This window comes from Anolis carolinensis, unplaced genomic scaffold (assembly GCF_035594765.1).
Source record: "Anolis carolinensis isolate JA03-04 unplaced genomic scaffold, rAnoCar3.1.pri scaffold_8, whole genome shotgun sequence".
NCBI lineage: Eukaryota > Metazoa > Chordata > Lepidosauria > Squamata > Dactyloidae > Anolis > Anolis carolinensis.
The window spans coordinates 6,527,897-6,551,191 of NW_026943819.1; the positions used below are offsets into that span (position 1 = coordinate 6,527,897).

The 23,295-nt window shown below is 43.9% G+C and overlaps 1 protein-coding gene across 8 annotated transcripts in view; it reads left to right on the plus strand.

The window, feature by feature from the left end:
• zmat4 (zinc finger matrin-type 4) overlaps window positions 1–23,295 on the plus strand; it is a 221,977-nt gene that overhangs the window by 127,306 nt on the left and 71,376 nt on the right. For 6 of the 8 annotated variants that reach the window (XM_062960821.1, XM_062960818.1, XM_062960817.1 and 3 more), the window contains 2 exons: window positions 6,760–6,916; window positions 18,889–19,129. In XM_062960821.1, coding sequence (XP_062816891.1) covers window positions 6,760–6,916; window positions 18,889–19,129 — 398 coding nt within the window. The remainder of the gene's footprint in view (window positions 1–6,759; window positions 6,917–18,888; window positions 19,130–23,295) is intronic. The other 2 variants (XM_062960824.1, XM_062960822.1) reach the window with 2 other exon arrangements.

Below are 23,295 nucleotides of genomic sequence, written 5' to 3' on the forward strand. Positions count from 1 at the left end.
TGCTTTGGGAGACGGTGATCGAGCATTTGGACAACGTGGCCAGTCCAGCGGAGTTGATGGCGTAGGAGCATCGCTTCAATGCTGGTGGTCTTTGCTTCTCCCAGCACGCTGACATTTGTCTGTCTGTCTTCCCAAGAGATTTGCAGGATTTTTCTGAGGCAACGCTGATGGAAACGCCCAGGAGCTGGATGACCACCTGTCAGGACTGCTTAGATTGTGTGTTTCTGCGTGGGAGGTGGTTTGACTTAATGGCCCTTGTGGTTTCTTTCTAATTCTATAATTCTGTATTTCTATGATTAAGATTCCAAGGTCTTGCTTCTTGTTGGCTCTGTTTTTGGCTCTTGTTGACACTCAGCACCTGGTTTGGCTATTAGAGCGGCAGCTGGCTAATGCCTTGGAAGGCCTTGGCTTTGGCCATTTGGCTGCGGAGACGAGAGATGGATCCCTGTGGCCTGAAACTATTGCCTCCGCAATCTGCTAGTCTGCCCTATTATTGCCTCATAAAGGTACTACAAGGAAATTGTTGGGGGACTGATCAAAGTGCACCAGATGTGCACTTGCATCCTGCAAAGGCAGACTCCTCAGCGATGACTGAAGATAGCTCAGCCCCGAATAAGAAGCAGAGCTGCCACTTAATGCTGAAATTTCACAGTTGATGTGTCTGAACACTTCTAAAAAAGCATTAAGAACAGCGATTCGATCTGATGAGGAGCAGAGATTAAAAGACGCTGCCCTACTTAGCTCTGGGGAGAGGAAGGAGGGGGGAAAGGAGATGGATGTGATTTATTTTACAGCCCGTACATCAGAGGAAGTAACGCAGTAGGGGTGGAAGAGTAATTTAGGTTACAAAAAAAGCTTGAGTGTATGAGAGCTAATGATTATAAATGGAACATTAATTAATTTGGCTGAGTTGAGGGGGGTGGTTTTGTGGGTTCCTCGAGCAATTCATAAGAATCGGTCGGTGAATTTCCAAATGCATGAGTGTCTGCTCAAAGGTAGGGCCAGCCAGAGGCGGTTCAACCACCAGGCCAACTAGGCAGTTGCCTTTGGCACCATCTTGTTGGGCGCGCCATCAAGGCAACTCCTGTCTCCTGCAGCCTGCCTCTGTCACTGCGCCTCCCTCCGCAAGGAAGGAGCCAAGGTCGCCGCTTTGGGGAGCAGAGAAGTGGCGCTTCTCTGCTCAGCAAAGCCCCGAGTGCCTTCCTTCTTGCCAAGAAGGCGTTTGGGGCTTTGAAGAGCAGAGAAACTGCCAAACGCTTTCCTGGTGAGGCCTTCCCCTTCCTCCCAGCGCTCCGACAAGCACCGGGAGGCTAGGTGCTTGCCGGAGTGCCTGCACTAAGCCTCCTGGTGCCCGCGCTGGGCCTCCCGGTGCCCGCGCTGGGCCTCCCAGTGCCCGGGCTGGGCCTCCTGGTCCCGTGCTGGGCCTCCCAGTGCCTGAGCTGAGCCTCCCGGTGCCCGTGCTGGGCCTCCTGGTACCCAAGCTGGGCCTCCCAGTGCCTGAGCTGGGCCTCCCGGTGCCCGTGCTGGGCCTCCTGGTACCCAAGCTGGGCCTCCCAGTGCCCGAGCTGGGCCTCCCGGTGCCCGCGCTGGGCCTCCTGGTGCCCGAGCTGGGCCTCCCAGTGCCTGTACTGGGCCTCCCGGTACCCGAGCTGGGCCTCCCAGTGCCTGAGCTGGGCCTCCCGGTGCCTGAGCTTGGCCTCCCGGTGCCCGCGCTGGGCCTCCCAGTGCCTGAGCTGGGCCTCCCGGCACCCGAGCTGGGCCTCCCGGTGCCCGCGCTGGGCCTCCCGGTGCCCGAGCTGGGCCTCCCGGTACCCGAGCTGGGCCTCCCTGTGCCCGAGCTGGGCCTTCCGGTACCCGCGCTGGGCCTGCCTTTGGGGCCTTCAGAGATTGTGAGGTAAGTGGGGTTTATATATCTGTAGAAGGTCCAGGGTGGGAGACAGAACTCTAATTAATCACCTTGATTAGCATTTAATGGCCCTGTGGCTTCAAGGCCTGCTTTCTTCTTGCCTGGGAGAATCTTTTTTTGGGAGGTGTTAGCTGTCCCTGATTGTTTACTGTCTGGATTTCTCCTGTTTTCAGAGTGTTGTTCTTTATTTATTGTTCTGATTTTGGAGATTTTTTATACCGGGGGCTATCTGGGTTATCTAAGTCCACACTGCCCTATATCCCTGTTCAATGTTTGGTGCTAAATTTGCAAATATAGTAATTCCTACATAACATTACCATGTATTGAACTGCTTTTTCTGTTGATTTGTTGTAAAGCACAATGTTTTGGTGCTTAATTTGTAAAATCTTAATGTAATTTGATGTTTAATAGGCTTTTCCTAAATCCCTCCTTATTATCCAACATTTTCGCTTATCCAACGTGTTTATTTTTCAGTGATTGGTTTGTGGGGGGGGGGGGTGTGTGCCAAAATTCTGTTCGCCTACACTTGAAAAATACCTAGGGCTGGCTCTGGGGCCAGCCCTGGGTTTGGATGCCTCAGAAATCTATCATCCGAGGCTCACATTGTAGCTCGGAAGCATGACTTCTTTGAACTACAACTCTCAAGAAAACCCATCCATTTCACTGTCTTGGAGGTGACATTTTTAAAAAAGTATCCCCCCTCCCCAAGCCCTGGGTTTCTCTCCCTCCTTCCCTCTCCAACAATTCCCTTTCTTCCTAGTTACAATTTACAGTAGAAGGCTTAAAAGCATCACAAATCTTTTTGATGGGGCTCGGTAAATATTCATGAGGCACAGATCAAATCTTCTTGATATGTTTGTCCTCCAGAACTTTGAGCTGCAGGGCGATGAGGGCACAGTACGTCGGCAGGAACTTCGGGTTGGAAGGCTGGCGTGTCCGCTTGCTTCACGCTCCTGGCAATACATGGGAGAATTCCTCTCTTTGCTCTTTTCATCTGGCCAGGAGGACATTCTCTTTGCTCGATGAGTTTTGCTCGGGGTTTGGATGGAAATTCAGGACTCATCCTTCCCGATGGGGCTGCATTGATGGTGGCAAACATATCCTCAGCTAAGCATTGCACAAAACAAAGAAGACCCCATAACATATTGGGGTCTTTGGTTAAGGACCAAAATTCAACACTGAAATTTCAGGATATTGGTGAAAGTTTATGGTATTTGTAGCACTATTTTTTGGCTTTGTTTTGAAGAACCAGATAATGCTCATAATGTGTTGTCGAAGACTTTCATAGCTGGGATCACAGGGTTGTTGTATGTTTTCCGGGCTGTATGGCCATGTTCCAGATGTATTCTCTCCTGACGTTTCACCCACATTTATTATTTATTTTTATTTTATTTCCAACATTTCTATCCCGCCCTTCTCACCTGAAGGGACTCAGGGCGGCGTACACAATTGGCAACAATTCGATGCCAACATATAATTAAGGTAAAGGTAAAGGTTTTCCCCTGACGTTTAGTCCAGTTGTGACCGACTCTGGGGGTTGGTGCTCATCTCCATTTCTAAGCCAAAGAGCCAGCGTTGTCCGTAGACACCTCCAAGTTCATGTGACCGGCATGACTGCATGGAGCGCCGTTACCTTCCCGCCGGAGCGGTACCTATTGATCTACTCACATTTGCATGTGTTCGAACTGCTAGATTGACAGGAGCTGGGGCTAACAGTGGGCGCTCATTCCGCTCCCGGGATTTGAACCTGGGACCTTTCGGTCCGCAAGTTCAGCAGCTCAGCGCTTTACACTGTGCCACCTCCAGGGGCCCAACATATAATTAAACTCATAGCAATATATAAAATCCATTACAAACAATTAATACAGTATAAAATAAAGAACATATGGTTAAAATCTGTTCGTCCAATATCCTCGTGCTTTAGCCATACATCAGTCTGGGTCGTATTTGTCATTTATTCGTTAAAAGCCTGAGCACATAACCATGTTTTTAGGGCTTTTCTAAAGCTCAGAAGGGTTGGGGCTTGCTGTATATCTCTGGGGAGGGTGTTCCACAGCCGGGAAGCCAACACCGAGAAGGCCCTGTCCCACATTCCCACCAGCCGCACTTGTGAGGGATCTTCCGGGCTCATAGGAGGAGATACATTCGGACAGGTAGATTGGGCCAGAGGTTGTGAGGATGCCTGCCATAGATGTGGGCAAAACGTCAGGAGAGAATACTTCTGGAACATGGCCATACAGCCTGGAAAACATACAACAACCCAATGCTTATGCTCATATGTTTCTTGTTCTCCAAGTGCCCTGAGCAGGGGTCCTCAAACCTTTTAAGCAGAGAGTGGTCCACGATCCTTCAGACTGTTGTGGGGCCGAATTATCATTTGAAAAAAAAAATACAAACAAATTCTTATGCACACTGCACATGTCTTATTTGTAGTGCAAAAAAACCCAAAACCCAACAACAATGAAAGAACAATATAATATTTAAAAATAAAAACAATTATTTGCCATTTGTTGTAAGTTGCCCTGAGTCCCTTCGGGTGAGAAGGGCGGGATATAAAAGTTGGAAATAAATAAATAAGAAATATATTCTAACCAACATAAACCTATCAGGATTTCAATGAGAAGTGTGGGTCTGCTTCTGGGCAATGAGATAGTCAAGCAAACAAATGGGTCCATGATGTCTGACCATCTATAACTCCATTCAGTTAGCTGTGGGTTTCCAATGGTGGACCTCAAAACCTCTGAGGATGCCTGCCACAGATGTGGGTGAAACGTCAGGAGAGAATACTTCTGAGAGAGGAAAAGAAGATGGCAGGAGATCTATAAGAACAAATTATAATGGTAAAAGAAGAAATAATAGAGGAAATTTTCCAACATGGAAAATGGACATTGAAATTGAGAGGGAAGATATACAAAGGGAAATAAGTAATATAGCAAAAGGAAAGTACAATGTATTAAGGGAAGCAAGAAGAAAAATATTACAAAAATGGTACAGAACTCTTGCACAACTTTCACGGTTTTTTACCAGGGATGAAGGATAGGTGTTGGCACGGTTGTGAACAAAGAGGGGTTTAATCATATGATATAGGAGTGTGATTGAGTGCAAGAATACTGGAGAATGATTGAAGGAGAAATCAATAGAATGCTAAATCTACAAATAGTAATAGTAAATAGAAATGTACTACATGCAAGGATAACAGAAGTGAAGAATATACAAAAAGAAAAAATGGTTGACAAATTAATAGCATGTGCACAAATTGTTTTAGTGAGGGGTTGGAAAGATAAAACCAAATTGACTCTGACAAATTGGTATAAGTATATATATATGATATGTTAAAGGTAGAAATCACAAATTGCATATGGAATAATATAGATAAAATTGAAAATATTGCAATAATCAAGGGGATGTGGGAACCAGTTAAGAACTATTTAAGGAACGTACTAAGATGTGGAGTGGAAAAATTAAGATTGAGATTGATATTTCAAATGTAACTTCTGTAGTTTGTTGTATAAAGTGTATGTACAAGGAAGGGAGGGTGGGAGTGGGATAAAACAACAAAATAACAATAAAAACAATTTTTTAAAAAAGGAGAGAATACTTCTGGAACATTGTGATGACTCATGGGCCATGTAGTCCCGTTCCTGGTACTATTGAGGCGGATGAAGAGGAAAACTTGGGTTTCCCACCGTTTCAGCCAGAAGTGGAGTCCTTGCACCTGCAAGATGTTTGCCCACCAGAAGCCAGCCAAACAAGCCTTGAGCAGAAATCTCCCCCATTTTCTCGCCGGGATTATTATAATCAAGATAGAGGCGCTCGGGAGGCGACTCGCCGGAGCGCCAGGATAGCTGCCAGACAATTAGCTGATTAAGTCTGTTTCCCTTGGGAAACTTTAAGGAGTCATGCATCTGGACACAGTATAGGTTTCGTTTCTTGTTCCCCAGAGAAAGTGTTCCTTGGCGGGAAAACAAGATCCTATATAGGTGTTTGCCCGCAAAGAAATCCTTGCGGAGTCAATTCGTCGACTTGAGGAGTGAGATCATGTGTAGACTTCGTACTACAGTTTCCAGATCCCGGATCAAGTTTCCAGCCCAGCCTTGTACCATGGACTTCTTTGGACTCAGTTCTTGACTCATGTTTGCCTTGTTTTAAGTTTGATCTTGCCAAGTTACAAGTTTGCCTTGCCTTGTGTTTTAAACCACGGACCTTGCTTCCCAGATTCAAGCCTTGTTTTCCAGTTTCCTTCGGATTTACCTTAAGCCTCAAAGACTATGGACAGTTCCCCACACTATTGCTTGCCAAATAGTGTGTGTTTCGGTGAAGTGGATTATAACTTTGGACTTTAATATCACATATTGGACATTGTTTTCCTGGACTATATTTGACCTTTCCTGAAAGGTCTACTTCTGAACTATATTCTACACTTGTTTTTATTGACTTTATATATTCCTTTAATAAAGATATTAAATAGATTCTGGCCTCTGCGCATGGTTATTGGTGCTCTGCAGCCTGGGTCCTGACAAACATGGTCATACAGCCCACAAAACATACAACAACCCAGTGATCCCGGCCATGAAAGCCTTCAACAACATGGTGGATGTTATCTTGGTGTCTTGGTGGAACCATTCAAGTTTTAGTCTTGCAGGAACTCTCCAAAGTATTGAATTTTATTTTGTGGGTGAGATTCAGCACCTTGGATAGCTCCATTGATGGTAAAGTTAGCTTAGCCTTCCACTGAATCAAATCTCGACTAAATGGCTCTGGAATCCCTTCACGTCTGGCCTGAAAAATTCATTGAACTAATCTCTGACTTCTCTCCCACCTAACTTTCCTGCCTTTTCCTTCTCATCCCTCAGGGTAATGAAGACGACCCGGTGGATAAGAACAAATGCTGTACACTCTGCAATATGTCTTTCACTTCGGCAGTTGTGGCTGAGTCACACTATCAAGGGAAAATCCACGCCAAAAGATTAAAGCTGTTGCTTGGCGAGCAGCCATCCTTAAAGACCACAGGTAGGTCCAAAGATATCGAGGGATTTCTTTTCGATAATGGAACGGAGTGCTCTGGGTTTTTTTTTTCTGGGTAAGGTATGCGTATTTCTTCTTCTACCGATCGTGTTGTTTATGAGGACACTACAGGTTGGTTGAATGGGACGATCCCTGGTGCTGACTGGTGGGCAACCCAGACGTAAAAATAAGGACAAGCATAAATACTTCCATTTGATTTTAGCTTTCTTGTTCATTTTTGAGAGTCTGGGAATTTGCAGAGGGCAACAAAAGCCCAGCCACTATATGTCACTATATGGCAAGTTTTTTCAGATTTGGAAGAGGTCACTTTTTCTGGAAAATTTGACCTTTTTCCAAACCCGGCAGGTCAGAAAAATAAAAATTTGGCAAGTTTTTCAGGTTTGGAAGAGATCACTTTTTCTGAAAAAGTTTTCTTTAGGGGTGATTTGGAGGGAGCTTGTCATACAAATTTGCAAAAAAAAAAAAGTCCACCCTGGATTACCAGCTCTTTGCCCAAATTGACTCAATAGTATTGCTCATTTTCCGTATTTCCTGAATATTGGCTTGCATTTCTGAGTACAGTAGAATCTCACTTATCCAACATAAACGGGCCAGCAGAATGTTGGATAAGCGAATATGTTGGATAATAAGGAGGGATTAAGGAAAAACTTATTAAAAATCAAATTAGATTTTGATTTTACAAATTAAGCACCAAAACATCATGTTATACAACAAATTTGACAGAAAAAGTAGTTCAATAGGCAGTAATGCTATGTAGTAATTACTGTATTTACGAATTTAGCACCAAAATATCATGATATATTGAAAACATTGACTACAAAAATGTATTGGATAATCCAGAACGTTGGATAAGCGAGTGTTGGATAAGTGAGACTCTACTGTATTAGTAAATGAATGAACAATACAATATTTAAAATAAAAACAACACAAACCTATCAAGATTTCAATGGGAAGATTGGGCCTGCTTCTGGCCAATGAGATAGTCAAGTTAAGTAGGATTGTTGGTATTGTGTGCTTTCAAGTCATTTCAGACTTTGGCCGAGGCAAAGTCTAAAACTAAGAGCGGGGGCCAGGTAAATGACCTTGGAGGGCCGCATCCGGCCCCCAGGCCTTAGTTTGGGGACCCCTGTCCTAAAGGAAAGAGCCTTTGTTGAACCTCACAACCTCTGAGGATGCCTGCCATAGATGTGGGTGAAACGTCAGGAGAGAATACTTCTGGAACATGGCCATACAGCTCAGAAAACATACAACAACCCTGTGACCTGGCCATGAAAGCCTTGACAACAGAAAGAGCCTTTATTGTCAACTCTATTGCTGTCGATTGCCCTCAACTTGGCTTCATCTTATGGTGCCTTGGTCATGAAAACTCAGGGCTGTGTCTTCCTTTTCTGGGTTTATTCCTCCACAACGCAGCCTTCCTCTTTCCCTATTTCTCCTCCCATTTTGCCAAGTGCCATCATCTTCCGCAATGTGTCATATTGTCTCATGATATATTCAAGAAACTACAGCTTCAGTTTATTTGAGATGGTTTCAAGCAAGGGTTCGGGTCTGATTTGTTCTTTTTGGCTGTCTTTGGAATCTACGCAACTTTCTTCCAGCACCACATTTCAAATTAGTTTGTTCTCTTGACATTATTAATTATTTTAAAAGATGGTTCCATTTTAGCAGTGTGCTTTATACACCTAAATGTATGACTTCTAGGCTGATTATGGCCCTAAAGTTAGCTATGAATTGCATATTATCTGTATTGAATTGTTTGTTGTCTATACTGGGTTTGTGTTGTCAAATGCTTTCATGGCCAGGATCTCAGGGTTGTTGTGTGTTTTCCGGGCTGTATGGCCATGTTCCAGAAGCATTATCTCATGACGTTTCGCCTACATCTATGGCAGGCATCCTCAGAGATTGTGAGGTCTGTGTGTCATCAAAGTCTTTCATGGCAGTAATCACTGGGTTGCTGTGAGTTTTCTGGGCTGTATGGCCATGTTCCAGAAGCATTCTCTCATGACGTTTTGCCCACATCTATGGCAAGCATCCTCAGAGGTTGGGAAGTATATTGGGTTTTTTCCACACTACACTGTTATACTGCTTTGATACCATTTTAACTGCCATGGCTCCATCCTATGGATTATGTTTCTACAAATTTGCCACTAGAAAGCTCTAATGCAGTAGAGGATTTCAAGTCCCTTCCCAAACTATAAATCCCACAATTTCCTAGGATGGAACTATGGTCTATACTTCAGTATCAACCTGCTATATGAGTTAGGTATGTCTTGTCGAAGGCTTTCATGGCCGGTATCATTGGGTTGTTTTGCTTTTTCCATGCTGTCTGGCCATGTTCCAGAAGCATTCTCTCCTAATGTTTCGCCCACATCTATGGCAGACATCCTCAGAGGTTGTGAGGTCTGTTGGAAACTGGGCAAGGGGAGTTTATATATCTGTAGAAGGTCCAAGGTGGGAAAAAGAACAACTGTCTGTTTGAGGCAAGTGTGAATGCTGTAATTGGCCAGCTTGATTAGCATTGAATAGCCTTGCAGATTCAAAACCTGGCTGCTTACTTCCTAGGAGAATCTTTTGTTGGGTTCCCCTTGCTAGCACTTCCTCTCTTCTTTCTCTCACTCCATTGTGGCTGCAAAGTTAAGAGCAAAATGATATTCAACTCCATTATTTTATTTTGTGTATCGTTGAAACGTTTTAAGTTTTTGTCAAATATGTTGTGTCGTTGTTTCGGGCTTGTCCCTGTTGTGAGCCGCCCTGAGTCCCTTCGGGGAGATGGGGCGGGATATAAAAATAAAGTTATTATTATTATTATTATTATTATTATTATTATTATTATTATTATTATTATTATTATCTCCATGAAATGCAATTGCTGAGTTGTCCATTATAAGCAGTTCCAGAATCAGTTACACAAAGCTGAGCGGGACAGCATGCAAATACAGTAGAGTCTCACTTATCTAACACTCGCTCATCCAACGTTCTGGATTATCCAACACATTTTTGTAGTCAATGTTTTCAATACATTATGATATTTTGGTGCTAAATTCGTAAATACAGTAATTACTACATAGCATTACTGCCTATTGAACTACTTTTTCTGTCAAATTTGTTGTATAACATGATGTTTTGGTGCTTAATTTGTAAAATCAAAATCTAATTTGATTTTTAATAGGTTTTTCCTTAATCCCTCCTTATTATCCAACATATTCGCTTATCCAACATTCTGCTGGCCCATTTATGTTGGATAAGTGAGATTCTACTGTACTCAGAAATGCAAGCTAATATTCAGGAAATATGGAAAATGAGCAATACTATTGAGTCAATTTGGGCAACGAGCTGGTAATCCAGGGTGGACTTTTTTTTTTTTTTTTTGCAAATTTGTATGACAAGCTCTCTCCAAATCACCCCTAAAGAAAACTTTTCCAGAAAAAGTGACCTCTTCCAAATCTGAAAAACTTGCCAAATTTTTATTTTTCTGACCTGCCAGGTTTGGAAAAAGGTCAAATTTTTGATGGAATTGATGCAGTTTGACTCCTATTAATAATAATAATAATAATAATAATAATAATAATAATAATAATAATAATAATCTATATATATTAAAGAGTGATGGCATCATGGCAACCAACAAAACAACAAAACTGCAGGCCCCCCAACCTCGAAATTTGACAACACAACCCATCATCCATGCCTCTAGGTTGATACAACAAAAAGAAAAGAAAAATAAAGTCCTAATTAGAGAGAGAGGAATAATTGCTTTTATCCAATTGCTGCCAGTTAGAAGGCTAAGCTCCTCCAACTTGGTCTCCTAGCAACCCAATAAAAATAATAAAAAACACTAAAAAATTAATACAATAAAATACTATAATAACAAAAAATAACTAAAAATAATACAAGAAAATAATAAAATATAATAAATAAAAATATAACTTACAATGAAATTAATAAAAAAAATGCAAATAAAGTCAAATAAAAATTACACAACAATTTTTAACCAATACCACCACCACTTTGCCACAGCAACACGTGGCCGGGCACAGCTAGTATTATATATTGTATGTACATACAACTTGTAAGCCGCTCTGAGTCCCCTTAGGGGTGAGAGAGGGTGGGGTATAAATGTAGCAAATAAATAAATAGTTGTTGGGTTTTTTTTTTTTTTTGCACTACAAATAAGACATGTGCAGTGTGCATAGGAATTTGTTCGTATTTTTTTTTTCAAATGATAATTCGGCCCCTCAACAGTGCGAGAGACCATGAACCGGCCCTCCACTTAAAAAGTTTGAGGACCCCTGCTTTAGGATCTTTCAACCTGTCTCGTGTAACACAAAATTAATTCTGAAGTGGTTTTCTTGCTCCGTCAGGCGATTCTGTCCCAGTCCCCTCCAGGGCAACAGCTAACCGATAAACAAAGAGAACTCCATTCAGAAGAATGAAATCTTCCGCTTTATAGCCCAAGGCCTTGCGAACCAACATGTCCAATATGCTGCCTAACGATAAAACTGCTGCTGCTTTTATACAGATGCGTAACAATAATTGTTTATTTACGAGGTGCCAGACACCCCAAGGCGCCTTCTGCGGCTTCTACAAATAATCCATGAAGCCGGGAAAGAGGAGAAAGGAGGCCGTTTGTTTTCGTTAAACTGTCAGAAAATATGTATCGCTTGGCACTGGGTTCCTTTTTTTTGTTCGTTGGAAATGTGGTCTGAATTCCTATCTGAAGAGGGAGGATGCCTGGGGCCGGGAAGAGGGAGCTGATGAAGCATGAAACACCTTCTCCGGGGTAGAGGAACCCTGCGTGCTTCGTAAAGGGAAAGCCCTTCTTCTCGGCACAGACAGTTCATTTGCAGAGGTGAGGACCATCTCTGGTCACAAAGGAGGATTTGACAGAAAGGCTGAGAATGAAACACTGAGTTTTTGTATCGGCTCCAAAGTCCCCGTGTGTCAGCTCTTGAAAGCTATAGGACTCAATGCAGGCAGTTCCGTGGAAAAGCTTTATTGAACACCTTCTTTTCAAGTTGAAAACAAAGCCAGAACTGTGTTGTCGAAGACTTTCATTGCCGGGATCCCAGGGTTGTTGTATGTCTTTCGGGCTGTGTGGCCGTGTTCCAGAAGTACAACCATGGGGCTGTACAACCATGGGGCTGACAACCATGGGGCTGTCTCAAGTTATATCTGGGCCCACACATCAGGCAGGACACACCTTGGACCTTGTTTTTGTTGTGGACGGTGGGACAGTCAGAGTGGAAGAGCAAAACATTCTTCCATTGTCATGGTCTGACCATCATCTGATCTGTTTAAGTATCGCCGTGCCTTCTAACCTCCGCAGGGGTGGTGGACCCATTAAGATGGTCCGCCCCAGGAGACTGATGGATCCGGATGGACTTCTGAGGTCTCTTGGGGATCTTCCTGTCCTGGAGACTGGCGATCCTGTCGATGTCCTGGTTGATCGCTATAATAGTGAGCTATCAAGGGCATTGGACACGATCGCTCCCGAACGTCCCCTCTCACTGCGTAGAGTCGCGTCGACTCCTTGGTTTACCGAGGAGTTGGCTGTGATGAAGCGTAGGAGGAGGGGACTAGAGTGCATCTGGAGGAAATCTCGGGACGTGTCCGACCAAGCACGGGCTAAAGCCGCTATTAAGGCGTACTCCGTGGCTCTGCGAGCAGCCAGGAAAGTTTTCACGACTGCCCGCATAGCGTCTGCAGCCAACAGGCCATCGGAGTTGTTCCGAGTTGTGGGGGAGCTCCTGCGGCCTCCTGAGGTCCAGGGGCTTCCCGATGACTTGGCAACTGGGTGCAGCGATTTCGCGCACCACTTTGCAGGCAAAGTTGCTCAGATACGCCTTGAGCTAGACTCCAGCTCAATTGTGGTCTCAGCGGAGGTAACCGAGGTACCTGTCTGTTCGATCTTATGGGATTCTTTCCGGCTTGTTCTTCCTGATGACGTGGAGGGGATTCTTGGGTCTGTGAGGGCGACCACCTGCGCTCTGGATCCTTGTCCCTCTTGGCTGGTCAAGCTGGCCAAAGATGGGTTGTTGGATTGGTTTGTGACCATAATAAATGCTTCTTTGGTTCAGGGGTCGGTGCCATCCTACTTTAAGCAGGCGGTAGTAAAACCACTACTAAAAAAGCCTTCGCTTGACCCATCTATTTGTAACAACTACAGACCAATCTCCAACCTCCCGTTTTTGGGCAAGGTTCTGGAGCGGGTGGTTGCCACGCAGCTCCAGGAATTTCTCGATGACACTGATTTTCTGGACCGCTCGCAGTCTGGCTTCAGGCCTGGGTACAGTACCGAGACGGCTCTGGTCGCCTTGGTGGATGACCTCCGCAGGGAGCTGGACAGGGGGAGTGTGACCCTGCTGGTTCTCTTGGACATCTCAGCAGCTTTCGATACCATCGACCATGGTATCCTTCTGGGGAGGCTCGCCGGGATGGGGCTCGGTGGCACGGTTCTGCAGTGGCTCCGGTCCTTCCTGGAGGGTCGTTCCCAGATGGTGAAGCTGGGGGACACCTGCTCGGACCCCTGGCCATTGACCTGTGGGGTCCCGCAAGGGTCTATTTTATCCCCCATGCTATTTAACATCTACATGAAACCGTTGGGAGAGGTCATCCGGAGTTTTGGAGGGTGTTGCCATCTCTACGCAGATGACACGCAAATCCACTACTCATTTCCATCTAACTCCAAGGAAGCCCCTCGGATTCTGAACCAGTGCCTGGCCGCTGTGGCGGACTGGATGAGGAGGAACAAGCTGAGGATCAATCCTGACAAGACAGAGGCCCTCCTGGTCAGTCGCCCATCTGATCGGGGTATTGGGTGGCAACCTGTGCTGGATGGGGTTGCACTCCCCCTGAAATCACAGGTCCGCAGTTTGGGGGTCCTCCTGGATTCAGCGTTGACGCTTGAGGCTCAGGTGTCGGCGGTGGCCGGGAGGGCTTTCGCACAACTCAAACTTGTGCGCCAACTGCGACCATACCTCGTGAAGTCTGACTTGACCACGGTGGTGCATGCCTTAGTTACCTCTAGACTGGACTACTGTAATGCGCTCTACGTGGGGCTTCCCTTGAAGACGGCCCGGAAATTACAATTGGTCCAGCGCTCGGCAGCCAGATTAATAACAGGGGCGAGCTACAGGGAACGATCTACTCCCCTGTTTAAAGAGCTCCACTGGCTGCCGTTCACTTTCCGGTCCCAATTCAAGGTGCAGACCATCATCTATAAAGCCCTAAACGGTTTGGGACCCACCTACCTTAGGGACCGTATCTCCTACCATAAACCTGCTCGTTCCCTTCGTTCATCCGGGGAGGCCTTCCTTTCGCCACTGCCTCTGTCCCAGGCCCGTCTTGTGGGAACGAGGGAGAGGGCTTTTTCTGCTGTGGCCCCCCGACTGTGGAATTCATTGCCCACTGAGATTAGGCAAGCCCCCACCTTGTTAGCCTTTAAGAAAGATCTAAAAACATGGCTTTTCCGATGTGCCTTTGGGGAGTAAATGTAATATATTGCTCTGGCCATTCCCCTTGGTTTTTATCCTTTAGACTGCTCCACCATTTTATTTCCCTGTTTCCCCCTATTCCTATGTCTCTCTCTCCCGAGTTTTTAATTAAGTGTTCATGTGGCCCGCCCTGTTTTTTACTGTTTTCTCTGATTTGTGCTGTATTGTATATGATTATTTTTGCACTGTTATATTGTGTTATGATATGTTGTTTTATTTTGTTATATTGTATGGTGTCTGGGCATGGCCCCATGTAAGCCGCCCCGAGTCCCCGTTGGGGAGATGGTGGCGGGGTATAAATAAAGTTTTATTATTATTATTATTAAGTATTCTCTCCTGATGTTTCACCTACATCTATGGCAGGCATCCTCAGAGGTTGTGAGGTATGGATAAGCTAGGCAAGAAAGGTAAATATATATCTGTGTAAAGTCCAGGGTGTGACAAGAGTACTTTGTCAGTTGGAAGCCAGTGCTAATTAGCCAAAACAATTAGCCAAAATGTATAAAACAGTTTCTGATAAGTGCTGGAAATGTAAAGAACAAGTTGGCTCCTTCTATCACATATGGTGGACTTGCAAAGAAGCAACAAAGTTTTGGATGAAGATTCATGAAGAATCACAAAAGATTTTTAAAAGAACATTCTTAAGAAAACCAGAGTATTATCTATTAGGATTTACAGATTTAGACTTACAATTGACAGAACAAGAAGATAAACTTTTTACCTATATTACGACTTTCGCTAGAATTGTTTTCGCTGGAGAATGGAAACAGGAATCAGCCCCACCAATTGAGGAGTGGGTGGAGAAGATCAGAGAAATAAAGGATATGGACAAATTGACTTTTTTGTTGAAGAAAAATACAGGCAAGATAATATAAAGAGCGAATTGGGACGATCTTCAGGACTATCTGGATAATTTGAGAAAATGAAGATTACGAGAGACAATTTTGCTATTTTTTTTCTCCTTAGCAAGAAAAAAATATTATTGAATAATAAGAAAATATTATCCAAGAAGATGGAATGGAAGCCAATTTTTTTTTTGCTTTTTGTTTTGTGTGTGTGTGTGTGTGTGTGTGTGTGTGTGGGTATATTTTTGTAGATTGTAGACTTTTATCTTTCTCTCTTTTCCCTACTTTTCTATACCTTGGTTGTTCTCACTCTTTCGATGTTGTATAAAAATTTAATAAAATTCTAAAAAAAAAAGAAAGAAAAAAGGAAGCCAGCGCTAATGTTTCAGTTAATCGCCCTAATTAGCATTGGAAAGGGTTCCACTCAACCAGAGAAATCAGCCAGAGCAGAGCACTTGAGGAACCAACCTGGACACAGCATATTATTTGAGAACACAGAAATGCTGGACCACTCCAACAACTATTATGTCAGACTACACAGAGAAGCCGCTGAAATCCACAAGCATGTGGACAACTTCAACAGAAAGGAGGAAACTATCTCAAAGTGCGAATATTCTGATTATTCCAGAACTCTTCTCACAACTCAAGAAAAGCATTTTGAAAACCTTTTTTTTTGGGGGGGGGGGGATAGAAATCTCCATAACCTTTTGGAGATTTTATGATTTTGGGAAAGGCGTGTTAGAAATCACAACCTTTTGAAAAATGATGCCATAACCTCTTGATAAAAAGCATGACCTGTTAAGAGTCATAACCTTTTGGGAAAATGGCATTCATACAAGGCAATCAGGTTTCTCAACTGTTAAACTGATGTACCTACCTAGATATGGGGAGCCCCCGGTGGTACAGCGTGTTAAAGCGCTGAGCTGCTGAACTTGCGGACCCTTAAGGGTTATCAATCAGAAGCACTCCAAAATATTGCTCTCTTGATATGACTTTCATGGTACTCAGACTGGGACCTGAGTTCATATCGAAAAGAAGTTTGTTTGAATGCAGTATATCGTTTCCGGAGCCTCCGGTTGCGCAGTGTGTTAAAGTGCGGACTGGAAGGTCGCAGGTTCGAATCTGGGGAGCAGAGTGAGCACATGCTGTTAGCCTCAGCTTCTGCCAACCTAGCAGTTCAAAAACATGCAAATGTGAGTAGATCAATAGGTACCACTCCAGGTATCGGCGCTCCATGCAGTCATGCCCATGGCCACATGACCTTGGAGGTGTCTACGGACAACGCTGGTTCTTGGGCTTAGAAATGGAGATGAGCACCAACTCCCAGAGTCAGACACGACTAGACTTAACATCAGGTGAAACCTTTACCTACCTAGATATTTCTTTGAACTTTTAGGGACAAAGATACGCCAGTGCACAAAACATATATAGCAGAGTTTCAGAAGTGTTCTTTTAGTTGTCCAAAACATCTACTCTCCCTTTAAATATATTTGCCTTTAAATCATGCTCTCAAGATGAAAAAATAAGCAGACTTCTTTAAAAGCAACATGTTGGTTTACTTCATGTGTTCAGCATACAGGTATTTTGCTTATCAATCCAGTTACAGATAGGATTTGAAGTAGTTTCTCTGTGTAGGTAACACAGGGCTTCTTTCTTAGAATGAACAGTCCATAATCTAAAGCATCTCTCTGTTCTGAGAGTCTTATAGTCTCTGTCTAGTCTGAAAGTTCAATGGGGTCTGTAAGCATAGTGTTCCTGCTGAAGTCTAAAGCATACACCTGTTTCTACTGAAGACTTCCTATGTGCAGAAAAATGTAATTTTCTGCTCAAGACAACCATGTGTGAACTTTGTAAGGAATACATCTCAAAGCAGAACTCTTCTCACAACTCAAGAAAGATGTTTTGACTTTTTTTTAGGAATATTTCCTCTCCATCCCTATAAGACAGAGTGGAAGGATACAGGTTGTGATTGTTTCAGAATGCTTCCTGATCCAATATTTTTAAAAGCCAAGACACCTGTTAGATGGTTTGATAAGCCTTTCCTCTTTGTCTCCTCCTCCTTTTTAAAAAAACATCTGCCAGAGCAACCAGAGTTATTACAACGAGGAGAAAAAGTCAGTGCTTTACAGGGAAGTTCAGTATGAAGGACTGAAGTTAGGACATTGGATGGAGCAAGTCAGTGCCACTTTGTAGATGACACTCTTCCGTTATTTTGCTTCCAAATCCTTATTTATTTATTTATTTATTTATTTATTTACTCAAAGCAGCTTACAATAAATAGGCAAAAATTCAATGCCTAAAAACAATATAAAAACAACAATTCATATAAAACAATCTACAAAACAACAATTCATATAAAACAGATACCACTGCAAAATAAAATCACATTATATAAAATTTTAAGCATGTCCAAGATTAAAATCCATTCATCCAGAATCCTCAGTAAATCTTCGTTCAGGTCATGTAAAGTCCATGTTTGTCTTATTAATGGTTTGATTTTAATCGCATGTTTTAATTTTCATTTGTGCGTTTTTGGGATTTGATGTTTTATGTATGTATACTTGTTTAATAATAATAATAATAATAATAATAATAATAATAATAATAATAATAATAATAACTATTCTTATACCCCGCCCCATCTCCACGAAGGGACTCGGGGCGGCTTACATGGGGCCATGCCCGGATGCAACAGCACAAAATCAAAGCGAGAAAAATAAACAAATCAGCCAACAATAAAACATCAACATGGATAAAACAATTATAAAAGGTCAATATACAAAAATGATGCTAAAATCATGAGTTTTGCATTTGTAAAACTTTTTATTTATTTATTTATTTATTACATCACTTCTACCCCACCCTTCTCACCCATCAGGGAACTCAGGGCGGCTTACAATATAAACATATACATCAGAAAAACAATTTACATCAGATTTAAAAGTCTTTCAAAATAAAAAATTACAATAAAAATTAAAACATAAATTTAAAACCTGCATAATTGTACATTTAAATATACATTTAATTATACATGTACTTTTTAAAAATACAAACTGCAAGTCTCTTGGCAATGGCATACCTAAACACTGCATTCATAACAATAATATTGAACTTAAAATGATATATTCCTAACCTTTACCAAACTTTTGCATTTGTAAGCCGCCCTGAGTCCCTGAGTTTTGCATTTGTAAGCCGCCCTGAGTCCCTGTGGGGAGATAGAGACGGGGTACAAGAACAAAATTATTATCATTATCATCATTATTATTATTATTATTCGTCCTCGCTGGGGGCTGCCGTCTTGAGCAGGACGGGGCTGATCTCCGCACTGACTCCACGCTGTCCTCTTTCCACGAAGGTCTTCCTGGTCTCCAGCCTCGCCTTCAGGAGGTTCGACTTCCCACTCCTTGGGGAGACGCTCTGGCGGAACCTAATGCACTTTGGTCTCACCAACAGGAAAGATAATAATAACACTGTATTTATATTCTGCTCTATCTCTCCGAGGGGACTCAGAGCGGACTACAACATACACAGACAGGCAAACATTCAATGCCTTTAATACCACGTTGCAATAGGGATGCCATTGTCTGTGCCTGATGATGTTCCATGTTTCCTTTTGCAGAGACCAACCTGAGCAACCTAAAGCAGCCCCATGTGGACAACTCACCCGTGGTATCTCCGGCCCACCAGAGAAGAGACTCCGACAGGTACTGCCAGCTTTGCGCAGCGTGGTTTAACAACCCCATGATGGCACAGCAACACTATGACGGCAAAAAACACAAAAAGAACGCAGCCCGGGCCGATTTGCTAGAGCAACTAGGGAAGACGCTGGACCTAGGAGAGTTACGAGGTAGGAGATATTGGTAGGCTAAAGACATCACTTTAGCTTGGTACGCTAATGTCATGAATGAAGGCATCTTGTTGTGTTGCTCCAAGGCTCCTGAGCGCTTTGCCATAGGTGAATTGGGGTGCTGCTACGATGTAGAATTTATTTATTTATTTATTTACAGTATTTATATTCCGCCCTTCTCACCCCGAAAGGGACTCAGGGTGGATCACATTGCATATACATATAAGGCAAACATTCAATGCCATATAAACATAGAACAAAGACAGAGACAGACACAGAGGCAATTTAACCTTCTCCTGAGGGGATGCTCGATTCTGGCCACAGGGGGAGCAGTTGCTTCATCATCCACTGTGACGGCACTTCCTCATTCCAACGTCGGCTGGATGATTTTTTTATGGAGTCGTAAATTAGTTAAATTAGCCTCCCCACTTTATAACTGGTACTTTAATTTCCTATTTGATAGATGCAACTATCTTTCGGTTTGCTTGGTCAGCAACGAGCAGGGGCTATATTTTATTTATATTTTCCGGGCTGTATGGCCATGTTCTAGAAGTATGACACATTTCCAACTTTCTGTTCCTATGCAACTGTGGTCTTCATGGATCAAAATCTCCATTAATGTTGAAAAATCTCAGTCTCGGCGACATCTCCATGGTTGGGGAAAGCATGCCTTCATAGGCGCTCAGGGAGGCCGTGTTTGGAACCTTTTTACTTTCCTTTTTAATGCCTTGAACTTCCTGCAGTCAAGTACGATTAGCTGGAAACCCATCAAATGGCGAGCATTTTATCCATTTATGCTTCACCAAAGGGAGTTGAAAATGGAAGGCTTTCCTGGAGCTATGTTATATATAGATTTATTTTTTTTCAATGCGCAGTGTGTGCGTCCCTCGCTGCTAGCCCCCCTTCCCGAACTCTGCAAAATGCAGGTTGAGTTTGTAGATAAATCACACATTATTGAATCCCTCTCCAATCGGGCGACGTGTTCCCCTTGGGAATGCGGGCATGCCACAAGTATTCGAGGGAATGTTCTAAAGATACTAAGACGGGGGAAGTCTCCTCTCTTCTGCCCGTAGGCAACACATCTAGCTACAGAGGCCCTCGCTGAAATAGTCCATGTGAGATGGAAATAGGAGGTTGGCTTTATTTGCTTCCGCCTTGGGGTTGGATTTGATGCCATGTCTCAATTCCGGTAGAACGGAGCGCCTTCGGAAGAGGCCCGGTGGGATGTGTTCTCTGGTGCCTTCTGCTGCAAACGCCTGAACCCTGGCTTCACTCTTGTACAGTGGTTCAACTTGCCACTTCATCACATCACGTAGTGGATTAAAGCCTCGTGACTTGAAGGTTGGGTTGCTGACCTGAAGGCTGCCAGGTTCGAATCCCACCCGGGGAGAGTGTGGATGAGCTCCCTCTATCAGCTCCAGCTCCATGCGGGGACATGAGAGAAACCTCCCACAAGGATGGTAAAAACATCAAAACATCCGGGCAATGTCCCCTGGGCAACGTCCTTGCAGACGGCCAATTCTCTCACTCCAGAAGCAACTCAAGTTGCTCCCGACACGAAAAAAAAATTACTAAATTTCACAGAGTCCTACACCATGATCCATGGTGTTCATCACATTAGGTTGAGACTATGACACAATGGAGCGATGGATTCAAATGTCCCCTTCTCTGGAATTTTGCAATCTGAGGTTGGATGGTCATCTGTTGGGAATGTTTTGATTGTGTCTTCTTACATGGCAGAAGGGGTTGGACTGGATGGTCCTGGGGGTCTACTCCAACTCTTTTATGACTCATGCAGGAACACCCGATCCAAGCAATCCTGACAGATGGCCATCCAGCTAAGGAAAGCTGTAGTACCTCAATGAAGCCCAGAGGGAAGAACTACAAGGTCAGCGGCTTCCATTGGGCTCCCCAAAAGCCTTCTTGAGGCACCTCTTGGACCAAAATTTGAAAAGAGGATTCTTGAGGCTATCTATCTCAAAGTATGTATGTATGTGTATCTGTCTGTATCATAAAGCTGTTGCTAGGCAAAGTGACCCTTTATGATGTCACTGGATTGACTATTGCTAGGGAAAGGATTAGCTGTTGATAGGTGAAGTGGCCCTCTATGATATCACTGGATCGACTGTTGCTAGGGAAAGGATTGGCTGTTGCTAGGTGAAGTGGCCTTCTATGATATCACTGGATCGACTGTTGCTAAGGAAAGGATTGGCTGTTGCTAGGTGAAGTGGCCCTCTGTGATGTCACTGGATCAACTGTTGCTAGGGAAAGGATTGACTGTTTCTAGGTAAAGTGGGCTTCTATGATGTCACTGGATTGATTGTTGCTAAGTGAAGTGGCCCTTTATGATGTCACTGGATTGACTGTTGCTAGAGAAAGGATTGACTGTTTCTAGGTAAAGTGGGCTTCTATGATGTTACTGGATTGACCGTTGCTACGGAAAGGATTGGCTGTTGATAGGTAAAGTGGGCGTATATGATGTCACTGGATTGGCTGTTGCTAGGTGAAGTGGCCTTCTATGTCACTGGATCGACTGTTGCTAGGGAAAGGATTGGCTGTTGCTAGGTGAAGTGGCCCTCTATGATGTCATTGGATGGACCGTTGCTACGGAAAGGATTGGCTGTTGCTAGGTGAAGTGGCCCTCTGTGATGTTACTGGGAAAGAAAGGTGAAATGTGTATGTGGGAATGGGGGGTTAGGAGAGAAGAAAAGAGCCATTTTGCCATGAGGACATTGTGATGTAGGTTCTTTCCGAGCTGGAAAATGGAGAAAGTAGGCAGCAGCAGTCCCAACTGATTCCTTTCGGGTCTTTGGAATCTGCATCTGGCTCATGTGTGTAGATAGGGGTGCCTTCAAATCGCTTGTTGATTTATGGTGACGTTATGGGTTCCACAGGGCTTTCTTAAGCCAGAGAGACCCATTCTTCTGAAATAGAAACTCTGGCTCTGGTTCATTGGTGGTGTCCCATCCGAGAGCTGACCCTACTTATCTTCCAGGATCAAACAACATCTGGTGACTTTTGGGGTATTTCGGACCTGCACGAGCGTCCCCAGAAGAATGTCATTGCATGTGCTGCCCTGACCCATGCTACCCCCTTCCATTTGCTTGAGGTTGTCTCTTTCATCCTGAAGTCTGGGTTTCGTTTGAGACGTCAGGCAATGCTTGATTGTTTGAACATCCCAAAGGCCTGGATGTCACCAGTGATGTATTCTTCTCTTGGGTGCCCAGGGGTCTCCTGGGATTTCAAATGATGGCCCCTGTCGTGTCTGGACACCACATGTCTGACATGCCGCTTGAGCTGAATGACATGAGATGCCCGAGCCCCTCCGGGACCTTGTCGTAAAACATCATCTTTGTGGCTTGACACAAACCAAAGTCAATTTGTGGACTGTTGGGCTTTTGAAGGGGACAGAAAACAAAGTACTTCTCAGGGCTCAACAACAGGTTGTATCAGAATCAGGCTGCTGGAAATGTTAGTCTTTTGCATCCTGATCAAGAGAAGAACAGACCTAAGTCATAATCCCCAACAGGTTATGATCCTAACAAGTCATAATTCCCAGTAGGTTGTGATCATAACAGGTCATAATCCATGAGTCCAACAGACACTAGACTCCTTTTGATGCAGGCCAAAATCGCATCAGCTTTTTTAGCTGTCACATCACATGGTTGGCTCATGTTTAACTTGTCTACAAGGACTCCAAGATCTTTTTTCACATGTACTGCTGTCGAGGCAATCTTTGGCGGAGAGTGCGAAAGATTTTATAAAACGACTAGCTGTGCCCGGCCACGCGTTGCTGTCGCTTATGTGAATGCTTTGTTGGCCAGGTGGAATAGCAGTGAATAGCCTTGCAGCCTCAAAAGCCTGAACCCTGGCTGTACCCCAGCACCATTGTCGCCAAGGGGGTTGCTAGGAGATGAAGTAGGCGGGGCCTAAAGGGGGCAGGGCCTACCCTTCTGACCAGCAACCAGGGTTGAAAACGGTTCTTCCTCATTCTCTAATTTGGGCTTTATTTTCCAGGTTTTTTGATTGAAAGACATAGATTGGATGACTATGTCTTTTGTGGCCAAATTTGGTGTGATTTGGTTCAGTGGTTTTGTTGTTTACTCAGTCCTACAAATGTACATTACATTTTTATATATATAGACTAGCTGTGCCCGGCCACGCGCTGCTGTGGCAAAG